Source organism: Aquila chrysaetos, chromosome 24 (genome assembly GCF_900496995.4).
Source record: "Aquila chrysaetos chrysaetos chromosome 24, bAquChr1.4, whole genome shotgun sequence".
In the NCBI taxonomy this organism is placed as follows: Eukaryota; Metazoa; Chordata; class Aves; order Accipitriformes; family Accipitridae; genus Aquila; species Aquila chrysaetos.
The window spans coordinates 10,302,379-10,321,342 of NC_044027.1; the positions used below are offsets into that span (position 1 = coordinate 10,302,379).

The window sequence follows — 18,964 nt, forward strand, 5'->3', positions numbered from 1 at the left end:
TGCTTAAAAAGGAGAGAAAGGACAGGGCAAAAAAAAATATTTGCTTTCCTGTTGTTCCTTGCTCATCACCCTGTCTAACAAAGCCATCATTGCAAACAAGAAATGTGGGAGAAGCATGTGTGTTTTTTGCAGAAGGGGTTGGGGAGCAAGGACTTGCCACGTGAGCTTCATCTCGCCAAGCTAAATGTCCTATCTAATGTGGATCCTTTGCTCCGTTTGTGTTTTTGGTTAGTATGGGAGAGATGGACTACCTTTATTTGCCCTTCTGTTAAGCCACAATGGAAATTAAAGCCTGTAATATAGGAATGATACGTAGGAGACCTAAATTTGAATTTCCTGGGGCCTCTGCTTTGACTCTGGGGTGGAGACTTGATGAACAGAGCCAGAGGTTCATCCAGCAATTGCAGTAGGCTGATACTATGAGATAAATGGTGCTTTTTAATTCCTTTTTCTCTCTTTGTTGTTGCCTCCTTCGAGCCAGGTTTGCCCAGCTGTGGCACTCACAGCATTTCAAATCGGATTAGGTGGAATCAAAGTGAAATCGGCACAAGCTGAATGTAAAGACAAAAGGAAGGAAGATGCATTGAAAGCTTCACCTCTGTTGTTCCTCTTCTCTTTCTAGAAATACAAGATGTATCCCATATCTAGCTTGCATTTGAAGCATCTTCCTGCTATGTTCAGTGATAAAAGTGACTGTGAAGCCTGGCTCGGTGCTGAGAGATCAATCTCAGTGATACTTTCATCTTTCATCAGCTGGTTGAGAGCTCTATTTTCCCCCTCTTTAGAGCAATGAGGAGGAAGCAGAAGCAGCTCTAGCTGTGCAGGATTGATTGAGCCAGTCCTTAGTGCTAAGCAGTGGGTATTAGGATGGGTTAAGCAACTCGCCCAGCTGGGTCTGTATGTTTGGGCTCAGTCTGGGAGAGACGGACATGCCTCCTCAGACCATGCCTAGTGTGATCTTGGCTGGCTGTAGCTCCAGGTGAGATAGAAACATAAAACACTGTATGTCTGTCTTGTGGGATTTCATGCAGCTGATGGGACAACCTGGGGCAGATGATGAGCCACAGAGGTTTGTCATCTTCAGCACTAAGAAATCTCAGTCCTCCTCTGGGCTTTGCTTGTTTAATAACAAGGTTCAAAATTCTGACTTCTCAGCAAACCACCTTTATGGGCAGGAAAACAATATCTTAGAGGTACCAAATGTCACCAGCATAAAGAAATTCTTACTGATGGTTTTCCAGGTGAATCCGTTGCTTAGTTTCATCTCGTTCCAGCACTTTCCAGTGTGATCTCTCTGTGCCCCTGGGATGTGCTTTCTTTCACCTCCCTCAGATTTTCTTCTTGCCCAAATGAGGTGCATTTCCATGCCTTTTCTTCTTGTTCCAGATGGGCTTTCTAATCAATATGCTTTGCCTATGTTCAGTGGTGACCTGGGCCTGATTTTTAGGGGTATTTAACAATACTCTACCTGCATTTCTATTCACGTTTTCAAATCAGTAAGTCAGAGGCATCCAATTATTTTTAGTTTTGCCTGCAGGTTTACCATGCATTTCAGGATTTTGTCTGTGAATAAGAATAACCATACCTTGGCTCTTCCTGAAGTCTTCCTGGGGCTTACTGTGGTAGAGATATCTGATGCTAAGGTAAAGAAACTGATGTCTTTGCTGATCTCTCATTTTGTTTGCAGCCCTTATGGGTGCAAAGTGCTGGCTATGGACACAGCTGAGCCATGTCCTCTTGGGTTTGCATCTTCCCAGCTACGGGCCATGATGCCTCATGTCCAGGCAGCTGGAAATTGCACTGCTTGTCTATTTACTCCTGGATTTATATAATATTTTTCTTTCCTAAACCAAATTTGATTCTACCCTCCACCTATATTTCTAAGTCACCAGCATCCACCCAGGTTAGTGCACTGAAGGGAATGATGCTCTCTTTCCTCTCCCCCGTCCCTTCCTTTCGCCCCTTGCCTCCTGTGTGCTGCTGTGAATAATTCAGCCCCTGCTGTGGCTGCTTTTCCTCCTCTCCTAGAGGAGCTTTTGTGAGAAACACCAAAGGTTGGTGCCTTTGAGGTGGCTGGCCTGCAGGGCATCGTCCCTGCAGGATTGCTGTTCTCCTGCTGCTGCCTCCCTGGCAGCCCCTTTCAGGCTCTCAGAGCCCTGTTGTGGGCTGAGGTGGGTCCTTTAATCTCTAAGAGAGTTCAAAGAGTCACCGGTGCTGCTGCTGGTTCCCTAGTGACACTGCACCCCGCTGAAGCAAAATGCTTCAGGAATTGAGGTAGATGGTGTCCGCTGTCCCTGCTTAGATCCCGAGGTTTGCTGTTCTGCTTCAGATCCCGCCCCCTTCCTACCTGGTGTCCTGCCTGCCTCCCTCTGCACTGCCCTAAGTCACCACAGCACCCACAGGAGGGGTGAGGATGCTCAGCAGGTCCCCAGGCTTTTCTTGCATCTGCATCCAGGACACTGAGCATCTGCTTTTCTCTCTTTCCACTCCCCACTGTCCATCTTGCTCCTGCTCACTCTCCATGGACTCACTCTCTTTCTGCTAGGACTCCCTCACTGCCTCTGTCTCTCAAAGAACAGGTTTGCAGAAGGTAAAATAAATGTTTAGCACAGCCAAGACTTTGTGTCCTTAGTTGTATAAACAGTTACAGTCATAAAGGTGTGCTTTTTTGTTGCATCCAGCAGAGACTTCCCTTATAAAGGATTTACTGTTCTCCAGGAAGACAAAAGACAGAGATATGAACCTGCAGAACAAATTCTTTCCCTGGAGCAAGAATCTGCTTTTCTATAAACATGTGGATGCTGATGCAGTTAGTGAATGAAATGTTAGGAGTGTTAACTGGATCAGACCCTGGTGAAGCAAGCTGCAAGGCGCTTTGCAGGTCTGTGTGTATGAGGTAACAGACTCAATCACACAAGTATAGCAGGACCTACAGAATGGCAGGAACTCAAGGAGGGTTGGCTCAGCAGGAATCTGCCTACCATGTTATTGTAACTCATGTCACCCAAGCAGTCGGGATTTGATTGGATTAGGACAAGGTGGCAAACCCCAGTGTCAGAAACAGGCCTGAGAGGGAAAGGAAAAATTAACTGAAGGCTCTTTCTCTATTTCCTTCTCACAGTTGATTAACCAAAATAAATGGTAGGAAATGGACTTCTACCCTTAAAATGCAATTAACTGTTTCTGCTTGCATGTGGATGCTCTCAGGATGCTGGGAGGCTTGGAGGTGTGTGCAGTCCCTTGTGCTGACAAGTTACCCTAAGGCACTCTGGAGGATCTCATAAGTGATGTATAGCCCCTGAGCAAGTGGTTGCAGCCTGCCAAGAGCACAAGAGATTTGGTTTTACTGAAAAATGCAAATAGTATTATGTTCATCTTACCTCTCTTATCATCCAGCATGTTCACGTCTAGGGTACCACAAGTGCATGTTCTTATCGCTGCAGTCCCTTTGCAGCCTCTTACGGAAATTCCTACCTCAACGTTGCTCTTGCTGAAAGCTTACTGAAAGTTAGGTGGATAATTGGCACCAGGTTGCTTTTGAGGTTCCTTCCTTGCTGATTGTAAAAGGGGTGGACTGAAACAGAGAGGAATTTTTATGCTTCACCTCTCCTCATCTAGGCAGCCCCCAAGTAGCACAACATGCCTGATTTGGTACCACTGCTACTCTTCCAGCATGTGTTGTGATGCTCCTCTGACTTGCATGTCAGGCAGCCAGAGGAGTTGCTGTTTTTCATCTTCTACCTCCAGCCTATCCCTCCCTGCTCCTGAGTGATGTGGGCTGCTTAGCAGGCTGCTGACAAGTATCAAATCTGATTTGGGGCACTGCTCAACGTTCAAGCAACAAAGCTTACAAATTAAGCCTCCTGTCTTGGCCAATTTTGTTTCTCTACCTGGAGAATTCCTTTTGGCCTGTGAGTAACTCAGTCAAACATCTGCAGTCCTGACTGGTTCCTTCACCAGCAGCTCACCCACTTGAATTATCTGGCTCGTCTCCATTCTTGAGGGCTGCATTTCTCTAGGCAGGACTCTGTCCCTAGATGTCATATGCCATCCAGGCTCAACTTTACTCATTCCTTTGATGTACTTGTACTGGACATGAAGCCAATCCTAAAACTGATTGTTTTTTTCATTTTAGACTTAAATTCTAGAAGTTCTTTACAGCTGCTTTCCAGGAGTCCCTGGTAGAGTCCTTCTGAGATCTGTGCTTCTTTCTGCTCAGTCTGAACAGTGCTTTAGATTCAGTAGATGAAGGCTGTTCTCCATTTTAAGATCTGAGATTTCATGAGATCATGTGTAGCTCAGTGGTATTATTCTGAAGGAGGAGCTCATTACCTATGTTGTTATTATGAATCGCTAATCATCAGCACTATTAGTGGTAGCAATGACAGTGATGCTATATGATCTCTCTCTGCCTCTTCCCTGTGAGTGGGAAGCATTTCTGTCTGCTTTCTAAGCGAAAAACCTGAATTGCAGAGGTTTAATGTTGTGATTAGTCTTGCAGCAGGCCTGCTGTTGCTGGCCCTGGGAGTGTGCCATGAAACCCAAGACCAGGAGGTACATTACATGATGCTCCATCTCAGCTCTCTGCTGTCATACAGGAAAGTTAATCAGAGACTCAGGGGATGAAGGTTGTGGTTCGTTTATTTTTTTCCTTTTTGGTTTCTGTGACAGTATTTTTAATTTAAGACCAGCATGGATAAAGTACTTGTAAGAATTTCGTTGGTTTATAATCTTTTACTGAACCTGGTGGTTACTCATAAGTTGACCTTGCCTCTTGTGGCTGGGGTGTGTGTCTTGAATTTCCCTGAAGTGGCTATTCCAGGGCATATTTACACCAAGATTTATTTTACTTTTCCACCCACCAAGGTGATAAGCAGCAATCATCCATTTTCCTGGTGACTTTAAGCAGCTACCACTCTTGAGAAGAAAAATGTGACACATTGAGCTTGACTGGATGGCATGTGGTTTCCATGATGAATGTCCTTTCTTTGATTTCTGTTTGTTCCTGCTGTCTCTACAGAACCAGTTGTGAATAACTGTCACGTCGTAACTAAAATGCGTTGTAGTTATCCACCCAGGCAAGTCTCGGCTTCCTCCAAAGAAGTGTCTCCTGTTGCTGTGCTATGTGTAGGAGTACTGACCTTTCAGCTTTCGTCCTCCTAATGCCTCTCTGGACAGTGCTGAAAGATTAATATTTTGGAAGGCTTTTGTGGCACATGGTGGTTGACGAGAGTCAAGGATGAGAATGGGTGACTGTTATTGCTCATTCCAGAATTGGCCAAAGCGTGGAGGACCAGCTATGAAGAAAGTGCTGGAGGTAAAGCTGGGCAGGAGGCAGCATATTTCCTGCTCAGGTTTCCTTTCTGGTGATTTTTGAGATTTTTGCAAGTCAGTGGCATAAATAGCAATTATGCTGAATAAAAGAGGAAACTTATTTACTGCTACCAAACATTCCTATGGGACTTTCTGTGTTTTCATTTAGAACTGGCAGGAAAACTCTAGCTGAAATATTTTTAGATGAAATATGGCATTTTGATATAATTTCCCCTCTTTTTCTTTGAATATGTTCTGAAATTTTGTTGAAAAGCTCTCAAACAGAAATTCTGGGAGTTTTCCAGTTGCTGCAAATGGGGAATATTGCAGGTCCTGAATGGTGGTGATGAATGTAGTGGAAGAGACACATACTTTTATTAATACATTTCATAAAGAAAAACACAGTCTTTTGACAAGTTCCAGCTTCATCAAACCTCTCCTATCTCCTGGAGATAGGAGAAAGAGCAAGTGATGCATTCCTCTGTCAGGAAGACCATACATCAAGACCCTCCAGTCTTCAATCTGGATGATTTTGCTAGAGCTCTGTAGCACTCAGAAGGCATTCAGTGAGACCCAAGGTACTGTCTTCTCCTGGAAGTTACCTTCCCACCTTCAACGGCAGTGCCAAACCTGCCAGCTCGAGGGAACAGAAGGGTGCAGGTGGCTTTAACCTCAGCAACATTCCTTACTGGTGTCTTGTGAAAAGCATGCATGGCTGTACAGAAACTGTGGAAGGTTGGCAACTTAGCACAGTTTCTCCCTCATTTTTTTCCATGTTTAAAGTTGAGATTAAAGGGACAAGTCCTAGGTAGCTTTTACTTTCCTTAGGCCAGATAGGAGCTGGCAGAAGATGAAAAGCTTTGCAAGGAGATTTCTCCCCTGCCGACTCCCGAGGGTAGAGGGAGCAGTGCCGCGGCTCATCTGCTGTCCTTCCTGCCCGCTGCAGTCTTTCATGAAACTCCCCACTGGGTGTTGCCTCCTGCTCCCATCCGGTGCAGCCCAGCTCTGGGAAATTTGTGGTGACATGAGCCTGTAACATGGGAAGTGTGGCCCCTCCAAGTCTGGCAATTTAAATGCATGTTGTCACCCTGGGCTGTCTGATCTCATTCCTCCGCTCCAGAGAGAAATCAAAACTGAGAGGAGGTCTGTGGCCCCAACCAGCAGGCACTGAACCAGAAATGAGAATATTAAAAAGGAAGAGGGAGAAAATTGGAGATCCAGCTGACACATCCAGGATCCTGAATCACCCAGCAAACACGTGCTGAATGCCAAGGAGAAGCTGTTGGTTCAGAGTGATGTTTCGGCTTCCTCCATTTCAGGGATGGGGTCATGGGCTGTGCTGTCAGGTAAGGGACAGGAGAGGGGAGTCAGAAGACTAGAATGCACTGCCAAAATCAAGATAACGGCTCAGCTGATGGCAGCTCTCACATCAGTGGCTGGTACCGGTGTGCGTCGCAGTGCTGCACCAAGTTCTCCCTGCAGTCCCTTCTCTGTGGGTCAGACAGCCCTGACAAATGAAGCAAAAGTGTCAGCTTTGAAGGGTAAAGTGTAGACTGTGAATATAAAGCTGCCTCTGGCACTTTACAGCTCCTTTTCCCCCCATTCTTCCACTTTCCTCCCATCTCCTGCTCCTTGCTGGCTTTCGAGGAGCATGTGCGGGTAATGAACAGGTGATCAGGTGAGATTTTAGTCAAGAACAGTGGTTAACTACAGGTTTGCAACAATTAACTGTTAACTGAAGATTTGAAGGACACAGCAGAGTTAAGATGTCAAATGAGAGCATGAGTGAAGTGCTGGTGTACACAAGGGACAAAAGCCCGGTCCCACATTTAACCGTATAGATTAAGCTATTGTGGGAGTCACTCCAGCGTGTGCTCAAAGCGAGGGGTTGCAGAGGCTGGTTCAGAGCTCCATAAATGGTAGATGGGCATGCGCATCTCCAGGTGGGGCATCAGAAACTTCCCAGAGGTAATACGAATTAGCCTGGGGAAAACCCCAGCGTGGGTGTCTTAGGGTGGTGCCTGCACTATTGTCTCAGCATGATTTTGAACTAGGCAGTAGGATGTACTCGGATCTTACTTTCTGACCCCCCTGTACAGTCCTGTTCTAGTGATTTGATCTCAAGATACTTGCTTTCCGTGTGATTTTAGCAAATAACAGGATCATTGTTACCGTCAACGCAGAGCATCTGGGCTATTTCACCTTGACCCCAGAGTACCCATCCTCACTTGTAGCTCTTGTTTGACTTGTGTTTGTCGAAGTCATCTTAAGCCTGGGAAAACTCAAAGAAAGTCTAACAGGGAAGAATAGATCCCTTCCAAACCCAAAAGAGTGCTTGTGTCTCTGTGACAAAATACTGTGCTTTAGAGGAAATTCTGCTGTGGAGTGAGTGGTGTGGAGAGAGATGGAAGACAGTTTTTAGTGTTGGGGATGATAATTTGTATTGCATGACTGAAGAGGTATATGTGGTTGTGCATCAGGATCTTGTTGTAATGGATATGGTGTGGCCCGAGAACAAAAGAAGTGGGTACACATGGCAGTTTGCAGTTCTCTGTCAGGATGAGAGAGGCAGAGAAACAGCTGAGCTACAAAGTACTAGTTTGTTGGACAACAACATGTAGCATGTTGTGGTTTCCACTCACTATTGCTGTCATTGTCTTCACAAGCTTCGTGAATACAGTCTGAAAGACAAAAGAAGGGCTGCGTATTTTCTGTGACCACTTTTGACATGTGCTTTCTTACTCTTCTCTCTCCATAGAGAATTTGCAAAAGAACGAGAGAGGGTAGAAAATCGTCGAGCTTTCCTGAAACTCCGTAGGCAGCAGCAAATTGAGCGGGAACTAAATGGATACTTGGAGTGGATCTTCAAAGCAGGTAAGGCAAGAGATCTCCTGATCTTGGTTCGATATGTTTTGTGGCAAGTAGAGTCTGGTGATGACAGAGGACAAGGGCCCCAAAACTAGTCCTCAGTGTTGCTGGCCATTGAGGTAAACCAGGACTAGAGAGGGCCCAACCAGCACTTGTTGTTTTTGTTGGCCTTGTTTCTGGGCAGTCACACTAAAGTTATTACAAAAGATCTCAGTTTGGTTAAGCAAAAATAAAGGAGCTGGGCCAACTTTCTTTATTGCTGAGATCAAAGCAATTGTCTTAATACAGTATAATATAAAATGTGATACAGTGCCCAAAGTCTCCACAGTGGGGAAACTGTTCCCTTATATGAGTCATTTATATTTTATTTACTTTCCACCACAGCTGTTTTATAAGCCTCTCTTGCTATGATGGTAAAATACACTGGAGTGTCATTTTTATGAGCTACAGAGATCACTTGCATGAAACTCACCCCAGAACATATTAACATTGCTTTATAACTATTATAACTGAACATCGCACTTTATTGCAAGCTGTGAGCAACGTTAACAAGGACCCAGACACGCTAATTTAACAAAAAATAGCATGCTTTTCTTTTCCTTTTTATCGAACAGTAAAGATTACCAATAACCTTGCTGTGTTATAGAGTAGCTGATATCTCTCTCTATATATAGATATAACCACAGTGTAATTCATTCACATAGCATCAAGAAAACTTCTGGGGCTAGTTTGCTTCCTTGCTTGCTTTTCTGAGAAGCTGAAACATCTGAATAAAGTAAAAATGCCTTTTAAAACAATGATGAGGAGAAAAAGAAGTGGTGGTGTCTCAACCAGAATTTCAGGTGCCTTTTTAGGCCAGTCAGCTTCATCCTTGCCCTTCAAAAATGGGGAAACTGAGGTCCAACGTTATATAGTGACTTGCCTGACGTCATCCGAGACTGGTGGCAGAACTGCCACTCTGTGGTGCTCCTATACTGTGGGCTGGCACCATATGAAAAGCCATGTCATCATTCCTTGTTTTGAAAGCCATACTGAAGCTTGGGGCCTGATGTGCTAAAATGTGCTTGTGCAAACAAGTAATTGTATGGTCACAGTGACTTATTGCAGCATTGCATGTGCATAAGGTGTGTACAAGCCAGGGGCCAGAGCATCCTGGTACTATTCTGCATGTAAGTGGCTCTTTGTCTGGATTTACAGCCTCTGTTTTATGTGCACAACCTGGGTGCCAGTATTTGGAAGACCACTTTCAGATGGCTTCCACTGCTCTGCTTCTGCTTCCTCCTCTGAAGCTCTTTGCCAGCCTGTGTGCCCAGAGGAGTGGGGCTCTGCCCTGCTGCAGGTCCCCTGGGAGCACTGGGGGGGCAGCTGCGGTACCTCCCCAGAGGGCTGTGGTCTGGGCATGAGTTTTGACAACCTGGCCAGAGAGGAAAAAGACTGAAGCATCGAAATGTGAAATAGGAAGAAGTAGCAGCAGTTTATATGGTGGCTTGAACCCATTATTTGCCATCGCACTGTACAGAGTGACAACTGAGTGCCAGTTGTATTGACGGACTTTTATTCACTGTGACTGTTCAACAGCAACTGTCCTCAATTAGGTAACCACGCTTCATTCTGTGGTTCTGTAGGATTCAAAAAAAGAATCATTCCCTTCCCTTTCCATTTATAATTTGTCTTCCCATTTGTATACATGTTTTGTGCTACCTCAAATTCAAATTAATTAATGGTTTATCCAGTGGCTGGAGCAGACTGCACCATGGTTCTCCCTTTGCTCTAGTGCCATCTTGCTTTTAAGGCTCTTGTGATTTCTCAGTCTCTAAATCCTGGTCTCCCCATCAGTAGAATAAAGATGAGAATTCACTTGTAGGGATGTGGGTTGCTTCGTTTCATTTTGGCAACTGTTCTGCCAAGAAGAGCTATGCAGAGGACATTAGCTGAACTTGTCTGAAAGTTGAGGCGGAGAAGTTATAAAATCTCTGCTCCAACTTTGCATCCCTGTGGGAATGGCTGGCTGTTCTATTTCTGTGTTGCCAGTGCTGAATAAATGCCACATCAGTATAGAGTGAAACTGCTGTAAAATGCCCATCTTTTTATTTTGTCTAATAACACCAGATCCAGAAGGTTTTCTAGAACAGGAAAGTGTATGCAAAATAGCTGAATCAGGGAATAATAAAAATATTCTGTAAAGGCATTGTTGAAAATACAATAGGAATATGAAAAAGCTTCCTAGTACAGCTGAATAAGAACAATAATTAAAATCAACTTAGTAGTGTTAGTAAATCTTTGAATACAAAAGGTAGCTTGAAGGCTAACCAAAACAGAGAATCGAGTGTTTAGCATTCAGGCGCTGAAATTTGGGACTGTGCTGTCAATGGGGATTTCCCATTTCTGTTTTAGAGGCCAGGATTTCAGCTATGAAATGATCATGAATTTCCAAACTAGATAATCAGTCTTACTTGTCCAGGACCGTGTGTGGGTCACTGGCCAAAGCAAACTACTTGGGTAGAGGGAAGAAAACAGTCAGGGAGGACAGTCACAGACAGTCCAGCCTGTACAGAATTCTCTTGCAACGGCCCCAGGCAGTGAGATGTAATAATCTGTTTGCATAAAAGAAAGAGCAAAAGCTGTTGGTATTTCACTCTAATGTAACTCTGGAGGATTTTGTTATTCATGTTAATATCTAATTGTTTTTAAAATCCTCCTGGCATCCTTGACCTCATTGAATCTTGTCTCAGGGAGTTCCACATGTTAACAGTTCGTTTGATTTTAAAAACCAAACCAACCCACCAAACAGTATGTCCTGTCCTTGGTTTTAAATGTTGCCTTTCTGCAGTGAGAGGAAGAGCTCAGGAGTGCACTTCATATTTCTTTTTATTACTTTTCTTTCTCTGATCTCTCTGTACCTTGTTTCATCTTATTTTTTCTGCTCTAAAACATGCAGAACAAATCTGCTCAATCCCCTCTCTTCCCATGGAAAGCTCTGCAGGCTTCTAATATTTATAGTATCCTCCCTGAGCATTTTGTTTGTTTGTTTTTTCTCATTTATTTTTGATGCAAGGTAGGAAGAGTGGAACGCTGCATTCCAGTGATTCATAAAGTGGCATCTTAATACTTAATTTGATTGGTTTTGCTCTATAATGTTTTACATGTTCTGAGTACTTGCTGGAGCTGGAAAGGAGGTTTCCTTGTTCTTGGTAGCACTGAAGTTTTTACCTCAAGGGCTGTAACTGGTTTAGGACCAAGGAAAGTATCTGAGTGACTAAAATCACTCCTTAATCTGTACACTACCTCCCATTTGTCAACAATGGTTTTAATTTAACATTGTGCTCATCATTTACTGACTGCTCTTGAGTGTCTTTAATGTTTCTTACAGCCTTCTCTGTTTGTAATCTGAATGATGTTATATTATCTCTTGCTGTACATATTGCATTAAAAAAGTGGTTCAGATAAAATTTGGGGGTTGTTTACTATCAACCCTTTATTATACTGAAATTGTAGACTGTTTAGTCCTCCAAAAGAAAAGAATGGGTCTTTCTTTTCTACCTCTTAAGTGCTGTCTGACTCAAGCATGTTCCAGACCTGGTCTAATGACTTGTCTAACATTTGTGTTGTAAGAATGAAACTTCTTTAATAGCCTGGCTCTTGAGTAACTGACTTTTATGTTATTTTTTTTTTCTAGTGGTACTTTTAAAGTTTTTTCCAGTGGTAAAATAAGTAGAAAAAGGAAGAAAACATTAATAAAGGGTGCTTGTGAAGTTTTCAGGGAGGTACCTTGGCACAGCTGAAAGATTTTGGTGTCAGCTCACTATTGATAAATCACCAGAAGTGCAGCTGTGATTGAAACTGAAGCAAACATAGCTCAGGCTGGTTTAAATGTGGATTGTTTAATACAGTCAGCAGTATAGCTGCTTGAGGGATCTACACCAAGGTGTTTTAAACAGTGACAGCCTTTATGTGCAAATACTTGTGTGAGTTATCCTTAATACAGGAAGCCTTAATTGAAGAAGTGCTTGACAAATGCCTTCTTAACAAAGGTTTGGGGAAGGAAAGTGAAAATTGTAACACAGATAATGTGCTGAAGTGCTGAATTTAGACATGCATGACTTGAAAGAAAAAAATCAGCCTATGGTCTGACCAATTTCTTAGAGTTTGAATTTACTTTCTTCACTTAGGATTATACAGAGGCCAGGTACGAAGTTTCTAGCTTTCCTTATTTCTCAGGTGCATGTACAAGAATGAATACATAGGGTAGTCAGGAGGGTTTAAATGTTTTCAAATGAAATAACAGATTATTTCATGTAAAATTCCCATATCGTGAGGCCAAGACTAAGCAAGGAAAATTGTAACTCAGTAGAGTCTGTTTGAGGATGTCAAGAAGAAATGTAGTGCCACCTTAAATGACTTATAAATCTGTGTCTTCAAATCTGTAAGATTTTCAGTCTTATAAAACTAGTGCGAGTTACAGGCCAGAAGCAATGATCAAATCCTACCATTTGTTGCATCTCACAGCATTTAGGCCAAAAATTCATATGGTAATTGCCATGTCAAGCTCATAAACAATGACTCTGTATCATTTAGAAGTGAACTGTATGGATCAGTTAGAAACAAACCTGTAATCTTAAATTTAATCTTGAAGAATAAAGTCAACTGCCTGGTTTTTAGTAAATTCTTTAAAGGGACCACCTCTTCCCACCACTGGAAGTCAGCTGAATGTAGGTGTAAAAAGCAATGTTTCGCATTGTGTTGCTCCTCTAGGCAGGAGACAACAGTTCTCTTCCCCAAATGCCTCTTCTTCAGTTCAACCAGTATTAAACAAAGTCTTGTTGGTGATGAGCAAATCCTGTCCTGTTCCACCTGCTGCGTGCCGGGACAGGCTCTGCTCTTTGTTTCATGTTTTTGTTGGGCTCTGTGCAAAGGCAGTAGCAAGTCAATTTGAAATTGTGTCTTTCAGAGGAATTAAAAAGTAGTGAAACCAAGCAATGTAATCCATGCAAATGATTTTGCCACTGCTGCTTTCTCCATTGAACTCCTCGAAACTGTAGCAACTATTAGGTTGTCATGCTGCATTTCCAATGGGGAGCGGAGAAGTAGAAGTTCTCTGCACTGAGTAAAGTGCTTATAAGCCCACAAATATTCTTTTGAAGATGTTTCTCTTATCTTACAAGGACATGCATCGTTTTGAAAACACTTTGCTCAGAGACTGGAAGTCTTTCAGTTCAGAGCTAATGAAGTTGCATGTCTTTTGCATTTTAATTCTTTCCAAGTCCATCTCTTTCACACAGCACTGATTCTGAGTGTTTCTTTTCTTCTGGAGTAAGCAGGCTTTGGGAATGGGTTTAACGACTCTCTTCCAGCTCACTGTAACTTGAATGCCATTCCTTGGCACAACAAAGCTTTATGAACCTCAGGTGTCAGCTTTCTGTAGAAGAAACAGAGCAACAAAGCCCCTTGATACAGCTGGGAAAAGACACCTACATCAATGAAAAGGGGCAGCAGCGTGTGTGAGATGGCAGGGGAGGATAATTGCCAGAAAGACAAATTAGAGTTCCCCATGAGAGTGTGACGGCTTCTTCTAAGGAATGCATTTTTATTCACTTTTCTATTTAACAAGTCTGAAGCTTCAACAGTTAAATTCAGTTGTTCTTCCTTTTTTCTAACTTCTGTTGCCTGTTGAATGTGAGTTATTTCCTGTAATCCACTCTTCTTTTGAGCCCACAATGTCCTATCTGCCCATGTCAAAGGATAAGAGAAGGGGCACCATGTTTCTCTGCTGCTTTGCCTGTATTGTTCAGCTTGCCAATTCCCCAGTATAAGGTTTGCCTTTATTTCCAGTCCTGTAACATGCTGTGTGTTGTCAGTGCTTAATGACCAGCAATTAATCTTACTGCTGAGACACCTCTCACTGATATCCTAGCGAAGCCCCTGTGCCTTTAGAGGCTAGAAGTTGCTGATCCGATACCGCCTCTTTGTTGAATATTTCCTCTAATGTAGAGGCACTGTTGTTTGGAGGTTTTTCTGGCGTCCTAATTATCTTCAAGGCTCTGTGTTACAGTGATGACTAAAGGCAATGCAACTTCTGATCCTCTGCTTAGGATGCTGTATGGTTAAAAAAACCACACCCTAGCAATGAAGACTAGCCGGCTGAGCTAACTTTTTAGCAGCTTGAAAAACCATGTAAAGCCCCACTAGGGTAGATGTGGTCCTTTTGTTTCCCAGAGGATACAAGATGGACAGGAATGACTATCAAGGGAGAGAACTGGGGACCAATGGTGGAGGAGAGTCAGGATTGAGGAAATTACATAGGTGAAACCTGGGTTTTGTTTATTTTAAGGGAACAGTAAAACTGAGCCCTGGGTGAGATATGTCTATGGATGGAGATGTGTTTGGGCACCAACTCAGGGCCCTGAATTTGGAGCAAAAGCTCAGGTGGTTTGCAGAGTTGTCTTGAAAAGAGCAGGTACTTTGTAGGTGAAAATACGTTGATACCAAATTGTCACACCTTACAAATTCAGAGGTCCCACTGGCATTTATCAATCTGATTTCTGAAACCTCAGTATGGCTAAAGCTCTCATCAGTCTGACTGTGGGGACACAGGGGACACTGGAACAGCAGACGGCATCAGTACACCATTGCACATAACAATGATTATGTATCCGTACAGTTCACAGTCCCTAGAGGTGATATGAGGACTCAGGATTGTTCGTCCCCTGCTGCCCAAAGGACAGTGGAGAGCCATGACAAATTTTTACAGGAACGTGCCAAACAAGAGGCCACTCAGAAACAGGGGAAAAGAAGAATTTCTTTTTCCTACTCAGAGATCTTTGAAAGGAACCAGTACAATGTTTTTCCTCCTGCACTGATATGAATCAAGTGCAGAACTGAGCTTCCAGCTAAGTAAATAGGCTCTTTCTTTCCCGGAGTGTTTTAGTTTTTTTTAACAAGACGTGTCTGAAACCAACAACCCTCAGAGCATTGACCAGTAAGTGTGCTGGCTCTTGCTGAGATTTTCCTTCTGCAGACACAGCTCTCTTGCATTGCACTCACCTGGGTGTAGCCCCTGAAGAACAGCTGCCTGTCTTCTGACCTTTGCTAGCTCATTATTTTTTTGTGCTCACCACCTGCATGGCAGTGTGTCTGCTCCCTGCAGTAGCTTGTATTAGTCTATTTAATTACCAAATGCTGCCTAAAAGTCAGCTTTTCTTTCTGGGAGTGGCAGAAGAGTTCCTCTGGGACGTGCTTGCTTTTTGTCGCAAGACCTAAACACACTCTCTGCTCCAAATGGTTTTGGATTTTCACTGCAATTTGCTGGTATGTAGCATATGAAAAAAACCACATCTGCCTGTTCAGAGGAGCACAAAATGGAGAACCCCAAAGTACTGATGGCTGAACTAATCCCCAGATCCAAAAGAGTGCAGAAACATCTGTGTGGCACTACTGGTACTAGGAGCTAGACTCTAGTGGTACTAGGAGCTAGTATGTATCATTCACTCTCTCTCCCAGATGATTAATAAAGAGATTATATAAGGTTTGTGTAGTAGTGCTGATCCCTCTAGTATTCTTCAAGATGGCTTTCAGCTACACACTTTGGTGTATGGCCTGTGGTTTGTTTGGTTGGTTTGTTTTTTATTTTTTTTATTTTTAGTCAGCCTTCCATCTAGGCTCACTTAAATGGTCCTTAAAGCAAAATTTTGTGGGAACACAGTGTCAGATGTTTTAGTAAGATTGCAAATTACATTTATGCCAAGCATGTGAAAGAATTTGTCATTTATAATAATACAAGGAAGCGTACAGTTTACCAGCTGCCAACTCAGTATTTTGTTTGCTTTAGATTGTTCTTCAGAAAATCCTCACATAATTTTACAGCAGCAAGCTAAACTCTGTGGTTCAGACTGTATGAACTGTATGGTTTCAAGTGTTGGCACAGTGTGGTGTGTACTGCAAATTGACTTGAGTGATGATATTTGCATTGTGAAACCTCGGGAAATTTGGTTGTCCTTCATGCAGATAAAAATGAGTCAGTTTTGGGAGGCTGTTTTTTTCAGTGTTTTCTGAATTTTTTTACTGTAGGAAAGTATAAACTTGTATTTTGGAGATGAGTTACACAGGAATGGAAAACCAACAGTGGTGTTCTTACACTTACTGCACAACTTTAACTGTGCTTGCCAGAACTCCCCCATGGAAACTTTGCTGTGGATTTTATTTGGACAAAGATTTGATGCAATGGCTACTTGGTGACATTTGGTCTCCTGCGATGTGGCACAGCTGACATGCAGCAGCCAGCCCTGCTTCTGTTACCCTGTGCTGTGAGACAGAGATCTGTTTTCCATGGGCTGAGTCCTGGTCTTAGTGATGGAAACAGAAGAACAGCAATGGGTGTAGAGCATCTTTCACTTCTCAAACAGTGTCTCCAATGTGGCTGGGCATGAGGGACCATCCTCTGGCTTGTGGAGATGTGTGGTCCTGCTTGGGTCTGAAGGAAGGTTTTTGATCTCCCGAAGTCCCTTGTGGGTGATAGCTGGATAAAGAAACTGGAGTGGGTGGTTGATTGTGAAGAGGGAAATCATGGAGGAGTGCTACAGTCTTCCAGTGGTTTGTCTGGCCTCCTCCCCCTGTGCAAGAGGGGCACAGGGTAAGAAACACAGCTCTCTGAGCCATCCTTTCCTCCGCAGACTTGGTGTAACTGCGTGATACAATGGGGTAAGGTTGGTGGCAGCTGGTTTTAGAGCAGGGATGTGATAAATCTGAGGTTGAACCTTGCTGTTTTTCCTTTTACAGAGGAGGTCATGCTGGCAGAGGAAGACAAGAATGCAGAAGAGAAATCTCCTCTGGACGGTAGGTCATTTTGCTGAGCAGTTTTCCTCCTGTGATACGTGAGAGGTTCACCTGCTGTATGCTGACGTGGCTTTCCGTTGTAACCAGGAGGGTGTGAGGAACACACTCTTGCATGCATTTGGCAGAAGTTGGGCTAAAGAGTCCCTTTTCCTGTATCGGGTCTTTTTGAGGTTGCAGGTGGATGATGAGCAGTTATGTGACACGTCACTCTGGGATGGGATCTGCCCTTGGGGTCGGTCAGTTCCTACGGTGCCTGTGGGACCACAGCGTGACGGGGACACCTGTCAGCCTCTGCCGAGCATGGCTGGCTGTGTCTATGCGCAGGTTGTGGTGGGGGTAGGCTGCAGAGCGGATGCCAGAAGAGAAATGCATTGACTGAGAGAAGGCAGGGCTCTAAACTGAGGTTTCCAAATGGATTTGACAAAGAGACTAAGACCCCTGTTACTTGTAAGCAGTAAGACATAACAGGGTGTGGTGATCCTATATTCCGACGTGTGACCCTAGCATTGCAGGATGGCTGGAGGTACCGAGCTTCGGATGCAGGTGCAGTGAGGCTACGGGGACTGCTCTCCCTGTGCCTCCAGACCGATGAGCTCTTAGGATGCGACAGCCAGTCAAAGTTCAGTTAAAGATTCTTCCCTCTCCCTTTTCTGACCATCTTTCGTCCTCCCATGTCTCCTCCTTTCCCCTCCCCTCCCTTTCCCTCCTCTTTTTTTTTCTCCTCCCATTCACTGTCAGGGAGGGCCGCCTCGGAAGGGCCGATTCAACAAGGCACGGCACCGGCAGAGACTAGCAGCGGCAGCAGCTACAACAGTGAGTGGATTGCAAATCACCAGGGGCTTAGGCGGCACAGTGGGGCAGTGCTTCTCCCCCGCAGCCCCACGTGCCCAGGTCACTGGCAATGTTTCCTGGGTGGTTTTGCACCTTGCTCCGAGCCATGCAGCTCCTTGGGGCATCAGGCGCCCGGCTGCTAGCCCACTTTGGCCAACCTGGTGACCTGTGCTCGGGAAGGACTCGGGGTCGGAAGAGCTGGGGCTGAAGGAGGTCAGGGCTGAGGTGTGCTTGGCAAATCTTCGTGCGTGTGTGCGGGTGCGTGGGTGTGCGTGCGCTGGGGAAGTTTGTCCAGCACATGGGTGCAGCCAGGGCTGTTAGGCTCGAGCCGAAATGAGTGTCTGGAAGAGTAGTCTGAAAAGCTGAGTGATGTAAGCAAACTAGAGGTGAGTACAGGCCATGGAGTAAACACCCACGTATACTAAGGCTCCCTCTATACTGTTAAGCTAAAGGAGCCCAGCAATGTTCCCAGCCTAGTCTCCAAAACAGAGGGACATTGCATCCAAGGTGCCTGTAGAGATGGCACGACCTAATTGCTACACACATGGAGAAGTTATGTGGGGGAGAAGATAAAGAAGAAGGTGCTCAATTCATGCCAGGGAGTGTTGTAAAACTTTGCTCCCAGGGCTGGTTATGTTCCAGTGCTGGGGATGGCCCTGGACATGCTGGAGTGTACTAGGACAGAGGCAGCCTGAAAGACCCCAGAGCTGGTATTGCTGGGACTGAGGATTCAGTCTACTGCTGGGTGGGGAAGAAAAGAGCAAAAGCAGTTATTTGCAAAAAATTGAATCCAGGTCACAGGTTTGGAGTGTCCTTTCCTCTTGGAGGCTCTCCGAACCTGGGTGATGTTCTGTGTGTTTCTGTGAAGCACGCTTGCCTTAGCTGCGGAGGAAGAATCGCATCCGTTTATCTGTGAAGGCAGGGAAATCTGTGTAGAGTGAGGGGATCTTCTCATACGAACCTACCCCCAGGATAGTCACTACAGAGTGAGTGGTTTTGCTGTGTGTGCCTACTGAACAGTATGTATCACCACACCGTGGGGTGTCTTACTGCTGATAGAAAATGGTGCTTAGTTACTGTATGTCTTGAACCTGTTACAAAACTGTATCAACATATTTTTTTC

At 44.3% G+C, this 18,964-nt stretch overlaps 1 protein-coding gene across 25 annotated transcripts in view; it reads left to right on the forward strand.

Annotated features, from left to right (window-relative positions):
- Positions 1-18,964, forward strand: part of CACNA1B (calcium voltage-gated channel subunit alpha1 B) — a 314,217-nt gene that overhangs the window by 148,099 nt on the left and 147,154 nt on the right. For 16 of the 25 annotated variants that reach the window (XM_030000172.1, XM_030000169.1, XM_030000168.1 and 13 more), the window contains exons 8-10: positions 8,072-8,187; positions 16,954-17,010; positions 17,749-17,823. In XM_030000172.1, coding sequence (XP_029856032.1) covers positions 8,072-8,187; positions 16,954-17,010; positions 17,749-17,823 — 248 coding nt within the window. The remainder of the gene's footprint in view (positions 1-8,071; positions 8,188-16,953; positions 17,011-17,748; positions 17,824-18,964) is intronic. The other 9 variants (XM_030000179.1, XM_030000195.1, XM_030000183.1 and 6 more) reach the window with 1 other exon arrangement.